Raw genomic sequence first — 23,508 nt, forward strand, 5'->3', positions numbered from 1 at the left:
CGAAATGGGCACTGTGCATTGCGTTTTACTTTTTGTTGGTCTAGAGCAGGTGTGGCGAACCTAGGGCACGCGTGCCTGAGGTGGCACGTTTGATCATTTGGATGGCACACTAACGATTTCCAAGTTCAATTTTTTTTTTTTTAATTTTTAAGTTTAAAAAATATATTTTTTTCGATTTGACCAGTTGTTTCAAAAATATCTGAAATATCGTTCATATTCTTCTTTTCTTTTCAAATGACAGTCATTCTGTTTCAACTCAAATTTAACTTACGTTACATTTGAAAATTTCATTCAATGTTCCCCGCCGAAACTGACAATTTTTCCAGAGCATATTTATCATTAGCAATAACAACAAAAGGAATAGATATTTTCAATGGAGTTGTAAAAGCACTCACTGAAAGAGAAATAGATCTTTCCAAAATTGTATCAGTAACGACGGATGGCACTCGCAGTATGACTGGAGAGGAAAATGGGTTTGTAAATTTTTTTACTGAACGTGTTGGACATTCCGTTCTGGGTTTTCATTGCATTATACACCAGCAAGTTTTATTGTTAAGTCACTGGAAGATGTTATGATTCTTGTAACAAAATTGATCAATTTAATATCTGCACGCGGATTAAACAAACGAAAATTTTTAGATTTGTTAAATGAGGTAAACTCAGTATATAAGGGCTTACTTATGTACAACAATGTGCGATGGTTAAGTCGTGGAAAAGTTCTTCAAAGATTCGTTGAGTGTTTGGAAGAAGTTAGGCTTTTTTTAATAAATGAGAATCTCATTGAAAAATATAATAAGTTACTAGACCTCGAATGGCTTTCAAAATTAATGTTTTTTACTGATTTGTGCTTACATTTAAATGAATTAAATATTAAATTGCAAGGCGTTAACAAAACAATTATTTTTATGTTTGATTTAATCAAAGCATTTCAAGCTAAATTAAAAAATTTTGATCGTGACGTTGTATCTAACACCTTCAAATATGTCCCAAATACAAAAAAAACTTTTTGCAGAAGAAAAGCCAGATCAAATCAAATTAACACAAGAATTTTCTGTAGTTATTCAATCGATAATCAACGAGTTTTCTTCGAGATTCAAACAATTCAGGAGATTTGAAAAGATATCAAAATTTATTTTATATCCAGATACACTATCAGCAGATGACCTCAATTTGGAGATTTTCGAGTCGCTAAATCTAGAAGATTTTGAAATGCAATTTATCGAATTCCAATCGAGTTCGCTATGGAAACAAAAATTTGTTGATTTGAGAAATGATTTGGAAATAATTGAAAACGATCGATTCACGAACATAAATAATAAAATGCAGAAGAAGAAAGAGAGCGATATTATCAATTTTCTCTTCTACATATGCTTGTGAGTCATTATTTTCAGAAATGAATTTCATAAAATGTGTTTCAAGAATGAGAATGACTGATGAATCCAGTTGGTCGTGTGTGTTACTAAAAGTGACGAAATATGATCCAGATATTAAGAATTTGTCATCGAATGTACAACAGCAAAAATCTCACTGATAAATAACTAATATGTACATTTATTGATTATGACTTTATTTTTATGAAACTCTATTGTAATTTTTAAGCTTATGAATAAAATTTAAAAAAAAACTTTTTTTATTTTATCTATTTGGTTAATTAATTTTACAGCTTGGGCACGCCACACAATCTAGAAATAATATTTGAGGATTTTTGGCACGCGTACCCAAAAGGGTTCGCCACACCTGGTCTAGAGTAAGCTATTTTGCTTCTCAGCTATGCTGGGCAGGTTCATTTTTTCAATAACAAAAATAACCCAGTTCCAAATATTTAAATTTGAATTATGTCCATATTACAACACCTCTGACAACAAATTCTCCGTGGTTTCTCTTACGAGTTTGAACGCTTGTACAAGGAGTTTAAACAGAGTTGGGTTGTTAAGTTCATCTCCATATTTGTGACGTACGCTACGTGGCGTTATTTTTAAAATGAATTTAACTAGACAGGGCTAATCTAGTATAATACATCAATGAAATAAATGGAATATTTCTTAACATATCTGAATATTAAAATGTGTTTTTGAAAGGTGATGAAATACGCCCTCACATTTTATTATTAGAAATATGTAAGCATATACATAATTTTTTAAATACAGTCGAACTTGATTATAACAATCACGGCAATAGCGAGTTCACGGCTATTATAAAACAGTATATTAGTTCAGGCTTATCTTCCTATAATTGTGACTGTTATAACGAGGTCGATTCACTGGCATATGTAGCCAATAATTGGGTCAACACAATTTCTGAATACATGAATGGGTCGTTATATCTGAAAAAATAGTTGGGATTTATTCAAGAATTATTTCCGAAGTAAGTAGTGACAAAGGGGTGGGAATTTCCTATCCCATTAGGGACGGATGCATATTTTTATGGCAATACAAAGTCATGAAAAATTTGAGCTTCGAAAATTTGTTTCGTTTTTACGTCTTTTGTTTTACAACTCATCGTCAATTTTGTTTATAAAAATCAATAAATATGTTTATGAAGGTACCTAGTTACGAGTGCCTACATCCCTGCACGGGGTAAATTTATGATACACGACTTTTTCAGCAAAGGGGCCGCTTTGCCTATTTTTCAAACAGCCCGCGACCTACAAGTGGATTATTTTTGTTGTTAAGGGGAAGGGGGTTAACAGCGAAATTCAAGAGTTAAGGTTTGTGTTTAGTATTGTATAATGCACACCTCTTCTTCAAATTTGGTTCCATTCAGGAAATGCAAAGTAAATTAACCAAAACTATATAAAAAAATGTTCTCAGCCAGGTTCTCAAGAATTACCCCAAACATTTTGATATTTCTCTACAGCCCGAGTGGGCCATATGAAATTGACACGCGGGCGGTTGTGCATCACAGGTTTGTGACAGGTAAATTTTTACAGCCGAAAACCAAAACAATCCCGCACAAGCTAGTGATAAAAAGATTTTTAACAACAATTTAGTGATATTTTTCTTGGAAGCCTTGAACCAGGTGATGCTAGTTATTAGTTGCGTTGATTGTTTTGAAGAGGAAGTTGAGAAGCATGAAAGCGAAATCTTTGAAACAATCATTAATAATAAATTTAAATAGTGACATAAGTGTATTTTTCTATTTTATTTTGTTAATAGGTAATACCTCCTGGTATTTTGAAAATATACTGCACATTTGCGAATATATTGATAGTAGAGGCATTTAGTTAGGTACATAGGACTTTTAAAACACCGATTTGGATGTAACGATTAGCGGCTATAAGGCTCAAATTTAGTCAGTCCCCTCGTGTTCGTTATAACCAAGTTTGACTGTATTAAAATTATAAATGCAAACATTAAAAAAAAATCTTCCAAATAAATAAAAATTAAAATGTTCTTTTGTTAAAAATTTCAAATATCCGAAAGTATTTCACCGATTGCTTTGAAATTTTGACACAACTTTGCATTTGAATATGCGTGTGTTTTTATATACCTATATTATATAGATGTCAATTGTGACCGGTAAAAACATGCTTTTTAAAAAAAAACAGCGCCATCTGTTGGACGTAAAAGCAAAGCGCTCTATTGTTTCTCTATCTGCCCAGACAGAATGAGCCACAGCAACGCGTAGCGTGGTACAGCTAGTATAAAAAAAATTAAGGTGATGCACTACGTCGTGTAATATTTTAAATTGAGCCGCTATCAATAACAACCCTTACGTAGATGGCGATAAGGTTTAAATTCCCGCTTAACACCATCCGCCTGTTTTGATTTATGTAAGAAAAAAACATGGCCAAAAAGTGCCTTTTATTTTCTTTTGTGGATGTTCAGGCATAAATTTTTTTTTTTTTTCGATCATTTTATAAATATCTTAATTTGCCACATTATACAATAAAATCATAACCGAAAATGGGTTCGTAAGTAGGAGATTTTGAACTTTAAAGCAGTTTTCATAGGACTTATACATTATTTTTTTGTGGGCTTATAAAAAGACTTATCTAAAAAATACTCGATTTTTTCAAAGGCCAAGATGTATTCTACTCGCAGTATTTAATTAAAGCATCTGAAACATTTCTAGGCGACAAAATTTTCAAACCAAAAACACATGATTTTGCATTACTACATATGGCATCGCCTTAATAAAAAATTCACAAAGTCTCATAAGTTTTTTTCAAATGTTGCGATCGGTACCTTTGTTTTCATAAAGGTGCTTATTTTAATTCTTCTATGATTAACTTCTCGGGGTGAATGTAAAGTGGCGTGTTTTTCTATCTAACACCGTAACATTAAGGAAGACACAATGATTACTGTTAGACCATTTGAGTTATTCACTAAATCATTACACCATTTACATTTTATATAATTATGCCTGATAATATATCATTGTCAGAGCGTGGTCGATAGAGAAGTGCCACAAGCCGTCCGCATGCGGCAGTGGGGCTCGTTGCAAGATTGATGTGGCATGGGAATGAAATAATTTTTTACAATAGGTACTCACTACACAACTCTAAGCTCCATAAAGGAATTGAGAGAAGATAGAAGGTAGCTCAATTTTATTTTGGCGCAACCTCTTTCCTTCTAAATTCTTACATTATCTCATTCAGACCCTTGACATGAACCGACTCAAGTATTTGATTTACTTTATCGTACCTAGTCTTCATGCGACGTTCCTAACTTCTTCTCCTATTCACTTGCACGTCAATTCTCCTGACACTCGTTTTTTTGTTCATCGGCTATATTCAGTAGAGGTCCAAGGTTCAAGTCACAAGGAGGAAATCCATAATTGGTTTTATTTTACTATATAATTCTTATGTACAAACTTATTAAATGTAAACTGTCGATTTCCCGAAAATGAATAAATAAATATTTCCAATTTTGGTAATACACTTTCTCCATTATTTTTATATCGACAAGCAAAAGTTTATAATACAGAAACATCCTTTTTAGTAACGAAGATGTCATATTTTTGTAGATTTTAATAATTTTTCGTGGAAGGAATTTTGCTGTGAACAGTGAAAATACTACTTTTTAAATTATATCTCTGATTTGTGATTGATATTTAAAATTTAAAAAAAAACATACATGTAATCGATAACTTACACTTTATTTATTTATTTATTTACATACAAATTGTCCCACGTTTTTCCACAATGTCACTTATGTATGTTTTTTTTCGGTTCCATGATAACTCAACACAATAACAAGTCAACTCACCTTTAATAAATGGTATTGATGTTTTCCTTAAACTTATAATAGACTTAAATAAGATAATCAATCAGGGACCGCGGAAGTACTCTATGACGGGGGGGGGCAAACTTGTTTAGTCACCCTCTTCCTTCAGTCTCCTCTCCAGTCAATCAACTAGTTATAAATAAGACAAAACGGAGATGACTAGGTCAAACAAATTATAGGTTCAGTGAATAAAAAACTCTTTTTTTTTAAATATTGCTTTATTGCATTCATTGAACGATACTAAAAACGTTGCGTCTCTCAGCCGTCTTTGAAGCAAATTCCCTAAGAATTTCATTTAAATCTAAACTAAATGTTTTCGCTTTATGCACGTGCAGTATTGCTAGATAAGTAAGTCTTCTCTGCTTCAGTTGCTGGTAGTCGGAGGAATGTTCCGATGCGTCGGAGGGCACTCGGAGACCTTTCACACGACGTAGACGTAGCTGGCACGGTGAGGAGCAAGACTACTAACTTTTCTACTTCATTAATCATTGCTCTTGAAACTTTAGGTAGATTAGCCAGTTCTCTTGCGTACTCTAGGACGTCTCGGACAGTCTTCACGTGAGGTATTGCTTTCTTAGCTATCTTCATTTGCAGTGCTAGTGAGTCAATATCAAAATCAGTTGCGTGAACGCCTAATTCGACACTTTTTCATTTATGAAAAAAAGCACTGTGAAGGATACAGATAATCTTTAATATTTAGATAATCCTTCTTTACCCAGGTAGTAAAATTGGAGGGGGCGCCCCCCCCCCCCATTTGATTTTAGGGGGGCATTTGGCCCCCTCTGCCCCCCACTTCCGCGGTCGCTGTAATTAATCCTCACTTATAATATTTTCACTGTTTATTTCTTTTATATTTTAGAATATATAAGTTTGATTGTGCTAAAAAATATGTTTACTAACCATAATTTATTTGATTCAAAATAATAAAAATATATTGTAATTAAATCTGTGTTTTTATTACTTTACTATCGCAGACATGTGAAAAATCACATTTTTTTAAATAGTAAGTTTTAACGCTTTAAGCTAATTTGGTCGCTTTGGGGAACAACTCTAATGGTCTCGCATAAATCCTTGTGTCTCTCTTACTGTTGTGGTGAGAAATATGATCTAAACAGTGTTAGAAAGAGAAATCACCACGCTTTATATTATAATCTAGAAATTAACCACATAATAATTAAAATATGCACCTTTATTAAACCAAAGGTTTCGACCCCAGTTTGAAAAGAACTAAACTTTGTGTTTTTTATGAATTATTTTTTATATGAAACGGCAAAAAAGTGATGTAACTTTAACTTTTGTTATACATTTGTCTAATAAAATCATGTTTCAAAATATGTTTATTTCTAATAATAAAATTTGAAAGTGTGCTTCATCACCTTTCAAGAACAGTTGTCGGATACATTCAGAAATATTCCATTTTATTGCAAAGCGGAAATACTTCGAACTTCTGACAGAATATGCCTGAGGCCTGGGGAGCTAAGCCCCGCATTCAGAATTTCTACCGATTTATAACTTTTTAAGTTCCTAAAAAAATAGATGTTATTTTTTAGGATAATATCTATGCATTTGTAATGCCGAAACGGTAATTACATGAAATTCCCTCGATAGAAAAAAACGCAAAGTAAGCTCTGAAAATTATTAAAAACACGTTTTGTTCCGATGTTTAATATGTTAAAGGTATGAAAAAAAATCATTGTCTTTAAATTCAACAGCATTTGTCTAGAGATTTTTGCTCTATTTCAAACGAGTCATGTTTTATTAAATAATTTCACCATTTTCGCTTAATTATTATCATATTTTAATATTCGCGCGCTCCCTCTAACAATCGTATTTACTTATCTCCCTTTCAAACCATCTTTGAACGATTATTACGGAGCCAATAAAAAAAAAGTAAAAATAAAAAAATAATTGGCAGGGCCAAAAATTAAAACCCAACCGACTGCTTTGAAGACAACTTTACTGTGCTGACTGTTGCACCACCAACTATGAATGGCAGCATAAATGTATTATATCTCATGGTACAAGCAATAAACTGGCCAATCTACATCAATTTTGGAGTCGATTTTGTGGTTTCACTTTTTTTGTTTTAGCTATCGTTTTTGTGTTCAAATTTTTTGTGGTCTGCAAAATATTCGGTTCCTACGGGTTACTATCAACTGTTAATTGATCAATAAAAATACCTTTTGGGATATAATATTATAATCCCCTCACTTTGACTTCACTCACTTGTGATGTGAAATAATATGGAAGTAGTACGTGGAAGACTATTGGTCTAGAAAAACATAGTAATGTGTATTGTATCTTTACTGTAAATAAGTTAAATTGCCTATTTATTATGTAAATAAAATGGAGAAAAAATCGCTATATTACGCCAGTGGAATTATAAATAAATACTATTGCTTCATTTGTTGGACATCATAAAAGGTGTAATTAAATGTATGCATACGTGTAGACCGTCTTGTACTAAAAAAGCAATGGTCTGCTCGATGCTAAGTACTAATTTGTCGTGCATGGCGTCATATTTTATTACATCTTTTTTGCCACTTTTTTGATAACCATTTATTGATAACATATTGCAAAATAATAACAGTACTATTTATAACAGTGAGTTTAACTCATTTCGGGAAAGACTACATTAATTAACATGATTAAAATTAGAGAAACTTATTTTCACATAAGAAAACGAATGTAAAAGGGCGTTCAATGAACAGTGTATATTGATTTTAAAACAGATTTGACAGACTTAACACAGTTAAATGGAAAATATTTCATAAATGCATTAAAAGAAATGAACAAAATAATCATTTTGTTAGTAAATTTATTTATGCATAGGTTAGTTGAAAAAAATGACCACCAAGCAATAAGTACGCCTTAAAAGTATCACGTATAATATAAATGTACAACGTGTTTTATCATTAATAATAAAACAAATAAAATGCCATGTTAATTTCATTGATTACAGATATTTCATAAAAAAATATCATTGCAGAGTATCATACCATTTAAAAATTGAATACCTACGTGGATATCGAACAAATTTATTTTAGTATATTGCAACACTCGCCGCTCCTCACCTGTTGCGGCGTGTCAACAGTCAACATTGTCATTCCTTTTGAAATGTCTTAAAAACAACAACATGGAAGTGTAGTAGCTTGCCTGACTGTCGCGATTACTCGTATTTAATCATTATTTTATTTCCTGTCATTATTTAATATAAACTAATCGAAAATGTTAATACGGTGGCTGTTTCGGAGACGATTCTCCTTCATTATTAAAGCGTTTGTGTTATTCTTTCTGTTTTCGTCGATCTTTTTGTTGTTCAAGTCGCGCAAACGGGAAGATGTCTCTTACGAGATGATGTATTTTAGAAATGATACTCCCGTAACGCCGGAGGATAGACTGTACGAAGAAGAAATAAGTGCGGACGAAGCTAGAATTGTACCCGGTTTGGGAGACGGGGGTAGCGAAGTGATATTAGAAGGCGAAGAAAAGAAAAAAGGTCAAGCGGATTTGGAAAGAATCGCTCTTAACGAATATTTGAGCAAAAAGATCTCACTGAGCCGAACTTTAGATGGTAAGTAACTGTATTTTATCATATTTAAAACACCCTTTTTTAGTACTGAAAACTATTTTGAATGTTGTATGATAACAATAAACTTGTTGATGTGATGGTATTATTTAGACGTTTCTGTGTATTAAAACCGCAAGATTTGCATAATTCGCACAGAAATATTAACATAATCGCAAAATTTATCGATTTTACACATTATTTCATACAAAACAGATGAAATATTCAATTTAAGATGATCTCTTTGGAAATATCCCTGTACAAAAGTTCTTACTTATCTGTCACTTTTAATTTAGAGCATGTTTAGAGTTTAGGTTTTAGATGATAAAGTTTTGTCAGATTCATTCGTTTGTATATTTTTCTTTATTGTTCTATGTAGATTGTAGATTCCAATTTTTAAAATTTAAATTCAATCAAAAAAAGTATTTTTAATTCTTTGTTTTCGTTTTCGAAAGTTTCTTTCATGATTTGAATTTAAATTGGGTTAGGTACCAAGCTATGTATGTACTTTGTTCTATTTTATTACTGAGAGCAAATATGTTTTGTATTTATAAACTTTGTAGAAAGTAAGTAGGTAAGTACTTTCAATTTTGAAAAGTATGATTTTATAAATCTATTTAAGGTTACATCCGTAAATTCCCGTATGGTTTTGTACGATATGGCCTTGGTGGTCGGATTTCTCGGTAAATTCAAAATGATACGACAATATGTCAAGACTAAACACAGACGTTTTGGTATTTACAAAAACTTATGCAATGTGTCAAACTTGTTGGAGGCGCGTTCGAAGAGTTGAATTATTACAAAATATACTCCCATCCCAAAAGTTTGGTTTTGTATTGTGTTAGAACTATCTAATTTACGACAAATTAAATGGTATGGCTCGATTGAATTAATATGGCTCGATTGAATTTAAAAAAAAAACTGACATTTAAGAGCCAGTAAGATGAAACCAGCAATATTTGCTGTTTTTTTCTTATTCGGTAATGAATACTGATAAACATTGAAACATGCTCTTAAAAAGCAGAAAAGTGCTGTAATTAATTAATTGCATTTTTATATATTTTTAAATTTTGCACTAAAAATCGTTATGTGTTCTCTAAAATTTTAAAATATTGTAACATGCTGTCAAATTATGATGATATGCACTAAAAACCTTGAAATGTGCTTTTAAAAACTGAAAAACATATACTAAAAACATTGAAACTGCTTTAAAAAGTGAAAATATTAACTAAAATCTTGAAATCTGACCTAAAAGTATGAAATATTCCGCAAAAAACTTTTAAATATATGCTCTATAAAGTAGAAAATCTCTAAATAGGATTAAAAAAAGTCACCATCCGCGTCTGTCTGTTTATGCGCTTAGTTTTTCTAAACTACGCAACGGATTTTGATAGGGTTTACACTATCATTTAGAAAATTTCTTCCGGAAGCTTTATGTGTATAATACATGCATAATATATTTATAGAAAATAGAGAAAAGTCGATGTTTTGTAATTAAATATTAAAAATATATTTTCCGGGGCTTATATTGCTAACGTTGGCTAAACCTTGTGAGATACATCAACATAATGTACTACGGAATGGTATATATTAAAAAGGCCTACAGAAAAGTCCGCGATGGTATATAATAATAATAATATTTGGCTAATTTATATAGCGCCGTTTTCGTGAGAAATCACCTCAAGGGCGCTGTACAATGTCTATCTCCTAACAATAACCAATAACGCCGGGTACACGTCAGCTAGCGCACTATAAACCTAAAAGAATGCTTTAAAAAATTGAAAGTGTTCTATCCTTAATGTTGCAAATGGTGACCGGATAAATCATCAGAATGATAATTCATCACATCTTTAAAAAGTTATATAAAGTCATGTGAAGTGATGAAACAAAAACTTTATTAACTGGGTTAAGTAGGTTAGGTTAAAAAAATTTGTTTTTCATCGTTTTTAATGACTTTATATCACTTTTTAAAAGTGTGTTGAATAGTCACTGTGTTGAGTTAGCATGGAACCGTTGCAAATATGCACTAAAAACCTATAAATATGAACGAAAAAAACATTGTCTTTATTTCCAGTTCATTTAGTGGTTTTAACTTTAGTTGTCGTGAACGGTCAGCGACAATCACTTTTTCTATGTTTTCTTACGACAATCTTTGCCTGTTGGCAGCGAGGATTTATTATTTGTCAACTGATGTGACTGGACATTATTTGAACACAGACACATGTGTTAGCAAACTGCTTCTTGCTAAATTAAAGTTTGGTTAACATTTATAAAGGTGGCGATTTCTTTAAAAAAACTCATACACAAATTGTAACGACATTTATTACATTTTTCAGACATTCGGCATCTTATCAAGGCTGAGTGTAGAGAGAAGAGGAAGAGGGAGGTTATGGCTATTCCGATATAATAGGGTACCTAGTTACAAAAATATTACAGAAGTTTTTTTTTTTTACTTTCCGTATAATTTATCTCTTGTTCTTAAAGGAGTACCTATTTAATTGCTTTTCTTATATATAAGTGCTCTCCGCTTGAATGAAATGCGCACGGAGTCATGTTCTCAAATCAAAAAGATTTAATCATGTGACTTCTTGCATACGATTGGCTAACAAGTATTTAGTGTTATTTGACCCCGATTTAGGAAATTACAAAAATATGAATAAAGACTTTGTACAAATAGGTTGTTAGTTATTATTAATATTGATAAGGAGACGGTCTCCATAGTTCCCAAAAGCATTCGGGTCAGAGGTCATAGACCCATCGTGCTCCCTTTTCTTCTTATTTATATGACAGCCACGCAGTCCCTATAATGTTCACTAGGGTTGTCATTGGATGTTTGGCGATGTCTCTTGAGGGGCGATTCCGGTTTTAATTAAGGGTAAGGAAGTGTCCTTAACCTTAAAATTAACAACTTTTTCGCTGCCATTTTAGCCTTGGCACAAACCAGATCAGGTATCTGGTATGCAGAGATGTACTTTATTTCAAATAAATCCATTTCAAATGGAAATGCAAAATGGGTATTTTGCATTTTGCATTTTAAATGCTTTTCTAAAAACCATTATGCATTTTGCATTTTAAATGCTTTTCTCAGTGCATTTTCCATTTTAAATGCTTTTTTGCAACATTCTTCCTACTATCTCCACTCATCTTTTTTTCATAAGCCCCAAATATCAGTCGGTCCTCAACCTCGCTATGAGAGATAATTTACATTTGTCAAGTTGCTCCCTGGTAGAAGCCCTGGCAATTGAGTGATACCATTACAAAAAATACTGAACATGGGGTCATGACGCTGTAATATTAAATGTTAGATAGCAGTTTCTATGTTTTTAGGTTGGCAACATTTGTCCCGCGCAAATATTTTGTGGTTCATAATCCGTAGTCGTGGCATTTTTTGATTTACCATCATGTAATATGTTTGTTCTACATTGATGTCCATTATTCAATGACAAAACTGTTTAAAAATTCTATAATTATTTTAATTGCTTGACCTGAGAAACCATTTTGCATTTTCAATGCATTTTGAAAATAGGTATTTTGAATTTTGCATTTGAAATGCTTTTCTAAAAACCATTTTGCATTTTGCATTTTCAAATGGAAAAGTTTTGACCCATTTCCATTTTGCATTTCAAATGGTTTTGGGTACCCATTTTGCACATCTCTGCTGGTATGGTAGATATATATAGCGAAGCGACTGCTATGCGGCTACCTCACTCGCTCCAGTTTATGCCAAAGCAAAAATGAGGGGGATAGGTACACTAAGGACATGTCTCTACTCAATGATAAATAACGGGAATGCGCCTCATAGAATCGTAGTTAGCGAAAAAGTCTTAAATTTGAAGGTTAATGACAATTTCTTATCCTTGAGTGGAACCGATATCGCCCCTCTGATTTCACCAGAGATGTGCAAAATGGGTACCCAAAACCATTTGAAATGCAAAATGGAAATGGGTCAAAACTTTTCCATTTGAAAATGCAAAATGCAAAATGGTTTTTAGAAAAGCATTTCAAATGCAAAATACCTATTTTCAAAATGCATTGAAAATGCAAAATGGTTTCTCAGGTCAAACAATTAAAATAATTATAGAATTTTTAAACAATTTTGTCATTTGATAATGGACATCAATGTAGAACAAACATATTACATGATGGTAAATCCAAAAACACCACGACGACAGATTATGAAACCACAAAAAAATTGCGCGGGACTAATGTTGTCAACGTAAAAACATAGAAACTGCTATCTAACATTTAATATTACAGCGTCATGACCCCATGTTCAGTATTTTTTGTAATGGTGTCACTCAATTGCCAGGGCTCTTACCAGGGAGCAACTTGACAAATGTAAATTATCTCTCATAGCGAGGTTGAGGACCGACTGATATTTGGGGCTTATGAAAAAAAGATGAGTGGAGATAGTAGGAAGTATTTTGCAAAAAAGCATTTAAAATGGAAAATGCATTGAGAAAAGCATTTAAAATGCAAAATGCAAAATGGTTTTTAGAAAAGCATTTAAAATGCAAAATGGAAAATACCCATTTTGCATTTTGCATTTCCATTTGAAATGGATTTATTTGAAATAAAGCACATCTCTGGATTTCACAACTATCAGGTGAATCAATGATTCTTTCTCTTCACATATTCTACACCTGTTGATGCTTCCCACCACTTCCCACTACCAACAGCTGCATGATTTCAAATAGTTAACATATGAACATTCTAAGGCGACGTAGTCCTGCTAAAAATGTTAGTCTATTTATATAATATTTTAAAAGGATGGCAAGGTTCTCTGGTAACCTAACCTAACCTGACAATATTTCTCAACAAAAACTTTAGTTCTGGGGGTAGTGATTTTTGGAAACGCTTTTCTGTCGGGAATCTACACTAGTTCAACACAGCAATTTTCAGCTGGTAACGTCATTTTTATCTCGAGGTATGCAACTTTGAAATAACCTTTCCATCAAAAAATTTGAGATTGTTAAAAAAAAGTTTGGCAAAATAAAATGGTTTGGATTTCTTATCAAATTATTATATAATCTTATCAAAATCTCGTGGGAAACCGGCTAATAAAAGTAGTCAACAATACAACGTGAGATAACATCGTCAATTCTATGAAGTTCATTGATATTGATAGCGACGGAGGGCACGAGTCCTCACAAAAATAATCAATTGCAATTTTATTCATAGATAAAATTAGGTTATGTTATAGGTTGCGCAATTACGGTTGACACAATAAACACAAACATTGGATTGTATGCATTGGTTCATCTTATTATGTACAATGAACACGCTTCCGACAGTGATGTCCTTGCCGTGCGTCACTGAGAAACAGCCTTGTGTCTTGATACACGCTTCTGATAGTGTTTTCGATAATAATTGAATCCAAATTTCGGAATCGGAAATCAATCCACTCAATTTTGGTGTCAATCACATACACACGCGGACGTATTCGCATTTCTCTGAAAACGGATGACATTACAGCAGTTATATAGCAGAAATATACGAAATAAATGTCAGTCTTACCCAATCGGGATTTGGTTCAGTTGTTGGCGCTGTTGACTTCAGTCCCCGGGGGGAAGGGTTCAATACTCAAACAAAAAATAATAATTTTAAAGTTTTAAAAAGATAATTGAAAAATTCGCAGCACTTAAGAGGGAATGGTCCCTGGGGAGTAAGCCGCAATCCTCAGTCGAACCAAAAAATAATACATCTAAAAATATTTATATACCACAATGGTTTGTATGGTCCTGACAACTCTATTGTGTGGGATATATACGAAAATATTTTTATAAAATGTCATTTCATTAATTTACTGATTAACGTTTTGGACAAAATTCCAACCGAATTCCACAAAAAGTTAATTGTTAAATAATTAATGAAATGATAAAAGTTAATTGTTAAATATTTAAAGAGATGATAAAAGTTAATTGTTAAATAATTAAAGAAATTTTAAAAGTTAATTGTTAAATAATTAATGAAATGACAAAAGTTAATTGTTAAATATTTAAAGAAATGATAAAAGTTAATTGTTAAATAATTAATGAAAGGATAAAAGTTATTTTTTTTTCATGTGCCATACAAAAATGTACCTAATTATTTAAAAAAGAAACTAAATAAATAAAAAAAGTTAAATAATTAATGGAATGATAAAAGTTAATTGTTAAATAATTAATGGAATGATAAAAGTTAATTGTTAAATAATTAATGAAAGGATAAAAGAACTGTTGGTATTCTCCTCTTTCTTTCATTCTGTCATAATTACGTACGTTATTAGAAAAACGGGTTTGTAGTTTTTTTGTGAATATTTAATTTGATAATAAGTGCAGCGGCGGGTTTTTTTCATGGTTGTATCGACCTAAAAATTAAACTAGGTCATATACAAAATATTATTTAATATTTTTACGTCTTACGTCAATTTAAAATTATTATGAGTGAATTTTGACGTTTACTATTCAAGTTTATTATGTAACTATTTTAATATAAAATATCCGGCTTCGCCCGTGATTTCTCTTATGGCGAAACTTAATGCTAAATCACTATTTTGATTAATCTTTATAACGAATTGGTGTACATTATGAATACCAAAAATATTTTTTAGATGAATTGAAGGTATTCCTATCGTTTTGCTTGAGTAAAATACAAATAATAAATATAAATGTAAACTATTAATGATATAATAACATAACTTGAATAGGACTCTCATAGAACCCGAAAATGAACGTTGAAATTTTGAAGAATTCATAAAATTTCTAAGTTAATTTTCAAGTTCTGTTATTATATCATTATGGGCCAACTGTTTGACATAACTTATATTATAACAGAACTTGAATAGAATTTCACAGAAAAATATTTTTGTAATTTGATGAATTGTTAAAATTCTGTGAAACAACTGGACCTTTGTGTCGCCGTGGTGAAAGACCACCATTCAGATGGAAAGGTCTAGCTAGGCACTTCCCAACCTTCTTCCTTTTTAACTCCTTCCCTTCCCAAATCCCTTCAGATTGTGGATGCCGTGAACCCACAGGTTCCTGGCAATTACTCTCAACTTTTACATTCAACTCTCTATCTAACCAATTTAGGGGGCGGGTATGGGTATCGTCATCCCGCAGCCATTCATTGTATATCCAGAACCTCTTCCATATGTCACCTTAAGTGGTTCGCTACGTTTCTTGACTTAGCAGGGGTGCCCGGGCTCATGAGGTAAGGATTGTTTAGGTCTTGGCGACGGATGCGTCTGCCAGATTTGCAGAGACCGCTTGAGGGATATCTTTTTACCTCTCCTGCAGGACTCCTTGCACTCGCCTTGCACCGCAATGGGAGGGTTGGATTCAAACTTAAGTCACTCCTGGCCACACTGATCGTACCCTTTTCCTTTCCAGAACATCCTCTCCTTCCTTTCCTTACAAAAAAACCTTCCACACGGTTCCTCCAAGATGACATAGACCCTGAGGGAAATTATAAGGTTAAAAAAACAACATCACGCTGTTTCTCCGTAGGGATAGGCAGAGACGATTGACCGCCCCGCAAAATTCACTCTATCTCCTCTACACTCCTTGCTTCATTCATATTCATATATCATCTCATACATACCCTTTGACCGTGCCTTGTTTTCCTCGGGCGTCTTTCTAACTCCAGGGTATCGATTCTCCAATCCAGGATGCTCGCAATCGCCGTCGAAAGTACATACATCGGTCGACGTTCTTATTCTCGAGTCTCGTCGAAGTTACATACTTACATATGCCAAACGTCAAAAGTCATTCCACTCGAATAACGATTGGTTCGATCCAATCGTTGTTCGAGTGGAATGACTTCGTCAAGAATCGAGGCCCTGGCTTTTACGTATGCTATGTCACGTTTTCAGTTCCAGATTTTTTTTTGTCCAATCGATTTCTTTCTGCTTTTATGTCAAGATTAGCAATTAAAAACGATAAAATATTACCAAGAAACGCCTTTACACCATACTTTAAATTATATAGATAGGTACTATAGCTTATTCGTCGAAAAAATTAATTCCTACCAGATGTACATTTTTTCTGAATATTTTTTATGTGTCACTTCTTTTTCCATAATAAATTTTCTTGATAAGAACTTTTTTTAACTCTTCAGACCTCTTTTCGACAGAAGATAAAATATTTCCGCTTTCCAATGAAATCCAAATAAGTGGAATATTTCTGAACGTATCCGCAAACTAACTGCTTTTGAAAGGAGATTAAATACGCTTTAAAATTTTATCATTATATATAAAAATATAATTTTTGATTTGTTAAAATTTTTGAAGCCAACTTAAAAAAAATTGTTGTTCTTAAAATCTAAACTGATTACAAAAAACATATAAAAACACGCGTATTTTGTTAAAAAAATAAATGTCAATGTCACCTCAATTTTTTTATCGTTTCATACAAAAATAATTAGTAAAAAATTCTAAAAGTTTTTTTTTCAAATGGCGTTCGGATTTTTTGGTTTCATAAAAGTGTACATTTCAATTCTTCTGTAGTTATCTTCGAGGGTTGAATATACAGCGCAGTGTTATCTCTTCCTAACACCGTTTAGATCATATTTCTTACTGTGATAGTAAGGGAGATAGATACAACGATTTTTATGAGACCATGTGAGTTGTTCCCAAAAGCGAACAGATTATCCTGAACAGTTAAAACCTAATAATAAATTGATCAAAACTAAATTATTTACTGGCGCTATGGTCCTGCCGTTGAGAGTTGCGTTGTCACTCTCTTTTTTTTAAGTGCGTTGTTCATCATTTTAGCAGAAGTCGGGGACGCCCAACGAAGACATGACACGATCAAGTGAATCAGATACTTGAGGCAATGTATGAATGTGAAAGGGGCAAGGAGTGTGTGCCAAGACCGAGTTGTTTGGCGGTCCGACCTCTCTGCCTCCCCTCCGGGGAAACGGCGTGATGGTTAGTTGGTTAGTTTTTGTTTATTAGAAAAATGGAGATGTTGATCGGAGCTGTCAGTGCCCTATAAAAATATTGTATGTATATTAAATTTAATGTTTTACACATTTATTTTGGGATGTTTGAGGAAAAGAACAAATGAGTAAAGTCTTGAAAATAGGTCGCTACCAGTGGCGTAGCTATAGCATTCACAAGGGAGGATCTCTACTCACCGCAACTTATTACATATTTACATCACAGTATCAGTATAAAACATATTTATTCAGAATATATCTGACTCTGAATATAAAAAGAAATTGGAACATGAACACAATACTTGGTTCACGAAGAATGAAGGCATGCTTGTTCCAAAATACAGGGTTTTCCAATAAGAGGTGTTATTTTGAATAGTCCGCTATTTCGGTAGATGTTACTTTGAAGCTGTCATTTTTTGACATTTGACAAGTAGAAACTACGCCATTAATAAAAATGGAACGATACACGCTTCAACAACGCATTGAAATTATTAAAATTCACTTTGTTAATCAAATGCAAATCGTTTTGAGTAATGAGGCCCATTTCCACATCGGTGACTTCGTCAACAAGCAAAATTGTCGCATCTGGGGCTCGGAAAACCCAAGAGTTATTGTTGAAAAGCCTCTCTATCCTCAACGTGTGACTGTTTGGTGCAGTTTATGGTCCGGCGGAGTCATTGGACCTTACTTTTTCGAAAATGAGGCTGGCGCAACAGTTACCGTGAATGGATTGCGCTATCGAGAGATGATCAATGATTTTTTATGGCCGGAATTGGATGGTATTGATCTGGACAACGTTTACTTTCAACGAGACGGCGCTACGTGCCACACAAGCAACGAAACCATTGATATTTTACGATTGAATATCAAAATAACACCTCTTATTGGAAAACCCTTTATAACAACAAATACGGACAGCGAACCCTAGAATATAACCTGCCCAAATTGTTCAACATGTTACCAAGTAAAAAAAATGTCAATTCCAAAATAGATTCAGATATACGCTTAAAACATTGCTCATAAATAGAAATACTTTATACTAATCATCACTACCAATCAATAGTTGTTATTTATTAGTAGGTATGTAGGTTTAGTGTTATTTTGTACTATTATATTTTATATTTTTGGGGTTTGCCCCCCCCCCCCTGTGTTACATACGTCCGTGGTACCTACCCATGTTGTAGTTTTTTTATACTTTATCCGTAGCTCAACTTCTTCCCAAGGTCCTATTCGGATCGTAACTGATCGTGACCGATCATAACTTCTGCGTCCCTGTCCTGGGCTACTTTCTCTGGAGTTTATTCCACAACTTTGCGCGGGTCGACCTACCGGACCTCCATAGTCCTGGCAGTTTATTTATTTATTTATTTTATTTATTGGATGATTTGTATAGCGCCGCTTTTGTGAGATATCACCTCAGGGGCGCTTTACAGTTAATGCAGGTATTACATAAAAATATTTGTGACGTTCGGCAAGTCCATCTCCATGTAATCTTGTTCCTGGTGATTATGTTTGTGTTGTTAGTGTTGTAATGTGCCCGCAATAAAAGGCGACGGTCGGGATAATAAATTACCCTGGGCACTTGTTAGGGCTTTCAGAGTTTCTAAGAATTCAGTTGAAAACATCTGGCGTACCTACAGTTACCGATTCTCGTCCCAAGTTCAACTTCAACGAATTTCGAATATTTTTTAGCACAATTTTCGATTATTCATTTTTAACACACTGCACTCTAATCAAATTACTATAAAGTTCTGATTACTAATTGGTAAGTTAATTTAAAATGTTGATTCTCTGATTTTTAAAATAATTTCAAAGGGATGTTGCCTCATTTCCCTTGAAAATACTAAAAAAAACAAACACAAAGCGGTTGGAAGACGGCATGACGCGACCGGCTGCCACGAAGGGTACCATAGGAAGAACTTCCGCGTGCCACCAATGTTTTATGCGGTAGTCAGAATTAATTTATACCATGTAAAATCTTCAGTTTGTATTGAAAAAAAAACGTTTCGAACCCGCGACCTTTTCAACAGAAAGCTGGCGCCTTACCACCGAACCGCACAGTTGTGGTTTTGCGTACACTGCACATTTCTCTAGTCGTAAAACTCTAATTTAGTAAAACGTTAATTGTGCAGTCAAATTTAATTATAAGGAAGTGCGTAGGTGTTCACTTTTCGAAAGCATTCAAATTTATTTTCATGTCGTTCCTTATCGATATGGCAGGGGTGGCCAGCAGATCGATCGCGAACCAATGCCGACGCAACCACCTGGTTACCTACATTAGGCGGATTCTTTATCTTTGGCTAGGGACATATCCTTAGTGTACCTATCCCCTAATTTTGGCTCTGGCATAGACTGGAGCGAGTGAGATAACCGCTTAGCGATCGCCACGCGGCTATCTCCCTTGCTTTGGTTTCTGTCGAGGCGAATGAGGGAGATGGAAATATAGGGGACGTATCCTTAGCTAGGGATGAATAAGCTAGCGGGAATCCGCATTTTGATCTTGCTAAGCCGAGGGTATTTTATGGGTTACATTTTACGAATTCAATCAGTAATTAAAAAAAAAATTATAACAAATTATTATAAGCATTCATTACTTGCCTGAAATATTCATACAAATTGAAAATATCTCCCGAGTAAAAATAAATGCCGCCGACGGGAATTGAACCAGCACCTTCTGATGTTTGGTCAGGTGCTCTGGACCACTGAGCTACGTCGGCTTATTCGCAACCCGCCAAATAAATCATTTAATATGTACAAGTACTTCAATCTGGTGGATATTTCAGGCGAGTAATTAAGGCTTATAATAATTTGTTATCCTTTGTGCTAAGCATAAAAACCTTGTCTTATAAACATTAATGTCGATTACAAAAACAAAGAGTTGGCTACTCCTGGCTATAGGGAATTAAGATAACGTTGAATGCAACGTTTAGTTTTGCTGTACTTAGCCTAGTATTAGGTATTGATATTGCGTGCGATAGTTGAATTGGTATTGAAAGCCGTCCTGCCCACGCCATAACACTTATTATTTGTATTAGTCAATACTGTTGTCTGTGCAGATTCTGGTTTTCCTTTTAAGTTACTTGATAAAGTACATTTTCAATTGAAAGTTGCTTAAATACGAGTCCTTTTAAATGTAAAATACCTCCAGAAATGCCTTTAACTACAAGCCAAAAATGTGTATATTTTTCGGATACCTTATATCGTAGGTAATAGGCAATAAAATCGCTTGACAAACGGAGTCTAGAAACGTTCGATTTCATGCAAAAAAACTGTTTTTTATTTATTTTGTAAATAATTTTATTAGAAAGCAAAAAAGTTAATCAAGTGAAACTGTCACAGATAATCTTAGCTTTAATGCTGTATTTTTTAAAAGTTGTTTCCTTTATGCGTTCATACATTTTTATTGAAAAAAAATTTTTTTAGTAGTTTGTATTTATATTTTTAACTGAGCATTTTTTTTATTTATTTGTATTCTACTCAGGTGAAGCGATAGAAAAACCTTCAATTTATCTAAAGCATATTTTTTTGGTATTCATAATGTACACCAATTCGTTATAAAGATTAATCAAAATAGTGATTTGGGATTAAGCTTCGCATTAAACTCCTGTAAGACCATTAAACGCATTAGCTTTCATAGTACCTTGATTTTTAGTAGACTTTTTTTTTCATTTATATTATCCCTGTTAGGACTATGTGCCCTTGGAGCAACAGTGTTGTATCTGCCATTTGTATAAAACTGAGATTATTAAGGTTCAATGTTTCAATCCCGAATTAACACTGTAAATTTATATAATGAGTGATATAATATGAAGAACGTTTTTTAATTGAATTTTCTTTGTCTTTTTTTGCGTAGCCTGTGACAGACCACGCTATATTCTCGTGGCTTGGTCTATTTCAGCATATCGCTTAGTTATACTGAATTATGACAAACCATGATGCCGTCGGCCCCATTAGCCAAACGACTGAGCAAAAAAGCAGATAGAACCTTGTTGCTTTGAAAATCAGCTAAAGTCACAGAGCAAGTTTCTTTTTATCAGTTTTGGTTTTGTTTGAATTATTTTTTATTGCATTTTATAATGTTCTTAAACCTAAAGATGATTCAATTACAATTCGTTCTGTATATTCACGTTTTCATTTATGTACTATTCATTCTCACGCAATTCATCGATAGAACCTTGTTGTCCCAAACGAATGAGTTCAAAGCTAGAACTAAGTTGCTCGTAAAATTTGCAAATGGGACCTTGTTCTAAAAATAAATATAACGTATTTTGAATAGAACTTTATTGCATAATTATCTGCAAACTTGCATACAGGTTCGACATATTATTTTTAGAAAGGGTTTTAAAGCGACAAAAAAAATTTAAAAATTTGGCCAAAATGTCAGATAGAACCTTATTGTCCCGAGCGAACGACTAGACAATATTTTCTTATACTTACCAGTTCTCGTAAATTTTTTACCACTCTATTTCTACCATTATATTTCTACTATCTTTTTCTAATTCCATTTACCCGTTTTTTCAACTAATGTTTACATATCCTTGTTTCGTGTTAATTATTCTTATCCCTGTTTAACCTATGTTAGTAATTACTATCACTGTTTAACTATGTTAATTATTCTTATTTCTGTTTAACCTGTGTTAATTATTCTTATCCCTGTTTAACCTATGTTAATAATTACTATCACTGTTTAACTATGTTACTTATTCTTATTTCTGTTAAACCTATGTTATTTATTCTTATCCCTGTTTAACCTATGTTAATTATTCTTATCCCTGTTTAACCTACGTTAGTTATTATCATCCTTGTTGAACCTATGTTAATTATTGTTGTCCCTGTTTAACATATGTTAGTAATTACTATCACTGTTTAACTATGTTACTCATTCTTATTTCTGTTTAACCTATGTTAATTATTCTTATCCCTGTTTAACCTATGTTAATAATTACTAAAACTGTTTAACTATGTTACTTATTCTTATTTCTGTTAAACCTATGTTATTTATTCTTATCCCTGTTTAACCTATGGTTATTATTCTTATCCCTGTTTAACCTATGTTAATTAGTATCATCCCTGTTGAACCTATGTTAATTATTCTTGTCCCTGTTTAACCTATGTTATTCATTCTTATCCCAGTTAATATAATATTTCCTCATTTCATAATCTATATTGTCCTGTTTTCTTGAATGAATGAATAAATAAAGAACGAATTAAATGGAATCATGGAAGTGAAAATTAACCAACTTCCCGACATCCGATCGCGCTGAAACTCGGCAGATAGTCTCGTTGTCGATGACGATGCATTCTATCAATTGGTGGCACACACGCGCACGCACACAAATTTATCTGAAATTAGAAAAATTTACCGAGTTTAATATACGAAATAAATCTCTGTACCATCTAATTAGGATTTGGCTTAAGTGATAGCGCGGTTTACTAATTTTAACCAGTCCCTGTGGAAGGTTCAACACTCAAACCAAAAAAAAACGTTGTTTTTTATGGCTTGATTTTTTCTTCGTCATGTTACCACAAAAGAACACGTTTAGGTTAATCACCTTTCTGAATTCCGGTTTCTGTATTACCTAATATTTCGTCTATTCGTAAAATTAATTCCACATTTCCTAACGTTTCGTCATCCTTTCTCTAGTTACCCATCTTCCTATTTTACACTCCCATTTGGACCAAATAAGTGAAATATCAATAATTCCCCACTCAAATCAGACATTTTTACTAAATTATCATTTTCATTAAAAAAACAACCCGTATTTTTTTTTATTACTATAATATATCTAT

The 23,508-nt window shown here is 33.0% G+C and overlaps 1 protein-coding gene across 1 annotated transcript in view; it reads left to right on the top strand.

Annotated features, from left to right (window-relative positions):
* Positions 1-8,310: 8,310 nt before the first annotated feature.
* Positions 8,311-23,508, top strand: part of Pgant1 (Polypeptide N-Acetylgalactosaminyltransferase 1) — a 55,926-nt gene continuing 40,728 nt past the window's right edge. Inside the window, exon 1 of the mRNA XM_089648109.1 lies at positions 8,311-8,802. Coding sequence (XP_089504235.1) covers positions 8,457-8,802 — 346 coding nt within the window. The 5' untranslated portion in view covers positions 8,311-8,456. The remainder of the gene's footprint in view (positions 8,803-23,508) is intronic.

The sequence above is a fragment of the Hesperophylax consimilis genome, chromosome 27 (genome assembly GCF_061612785.1).
Source record: "Hesperophylax consimilis isolate HC1 chromosome 27, BYU_Hcon_1.0, whole genome shotgun sequence".
Lineage (NCBI taxonomy): Eukaryota > Metazoa > Arthropoda > Insecta > Trichoptera > Limnephilidae > Hesperophylax > Hesperophylax consimilis.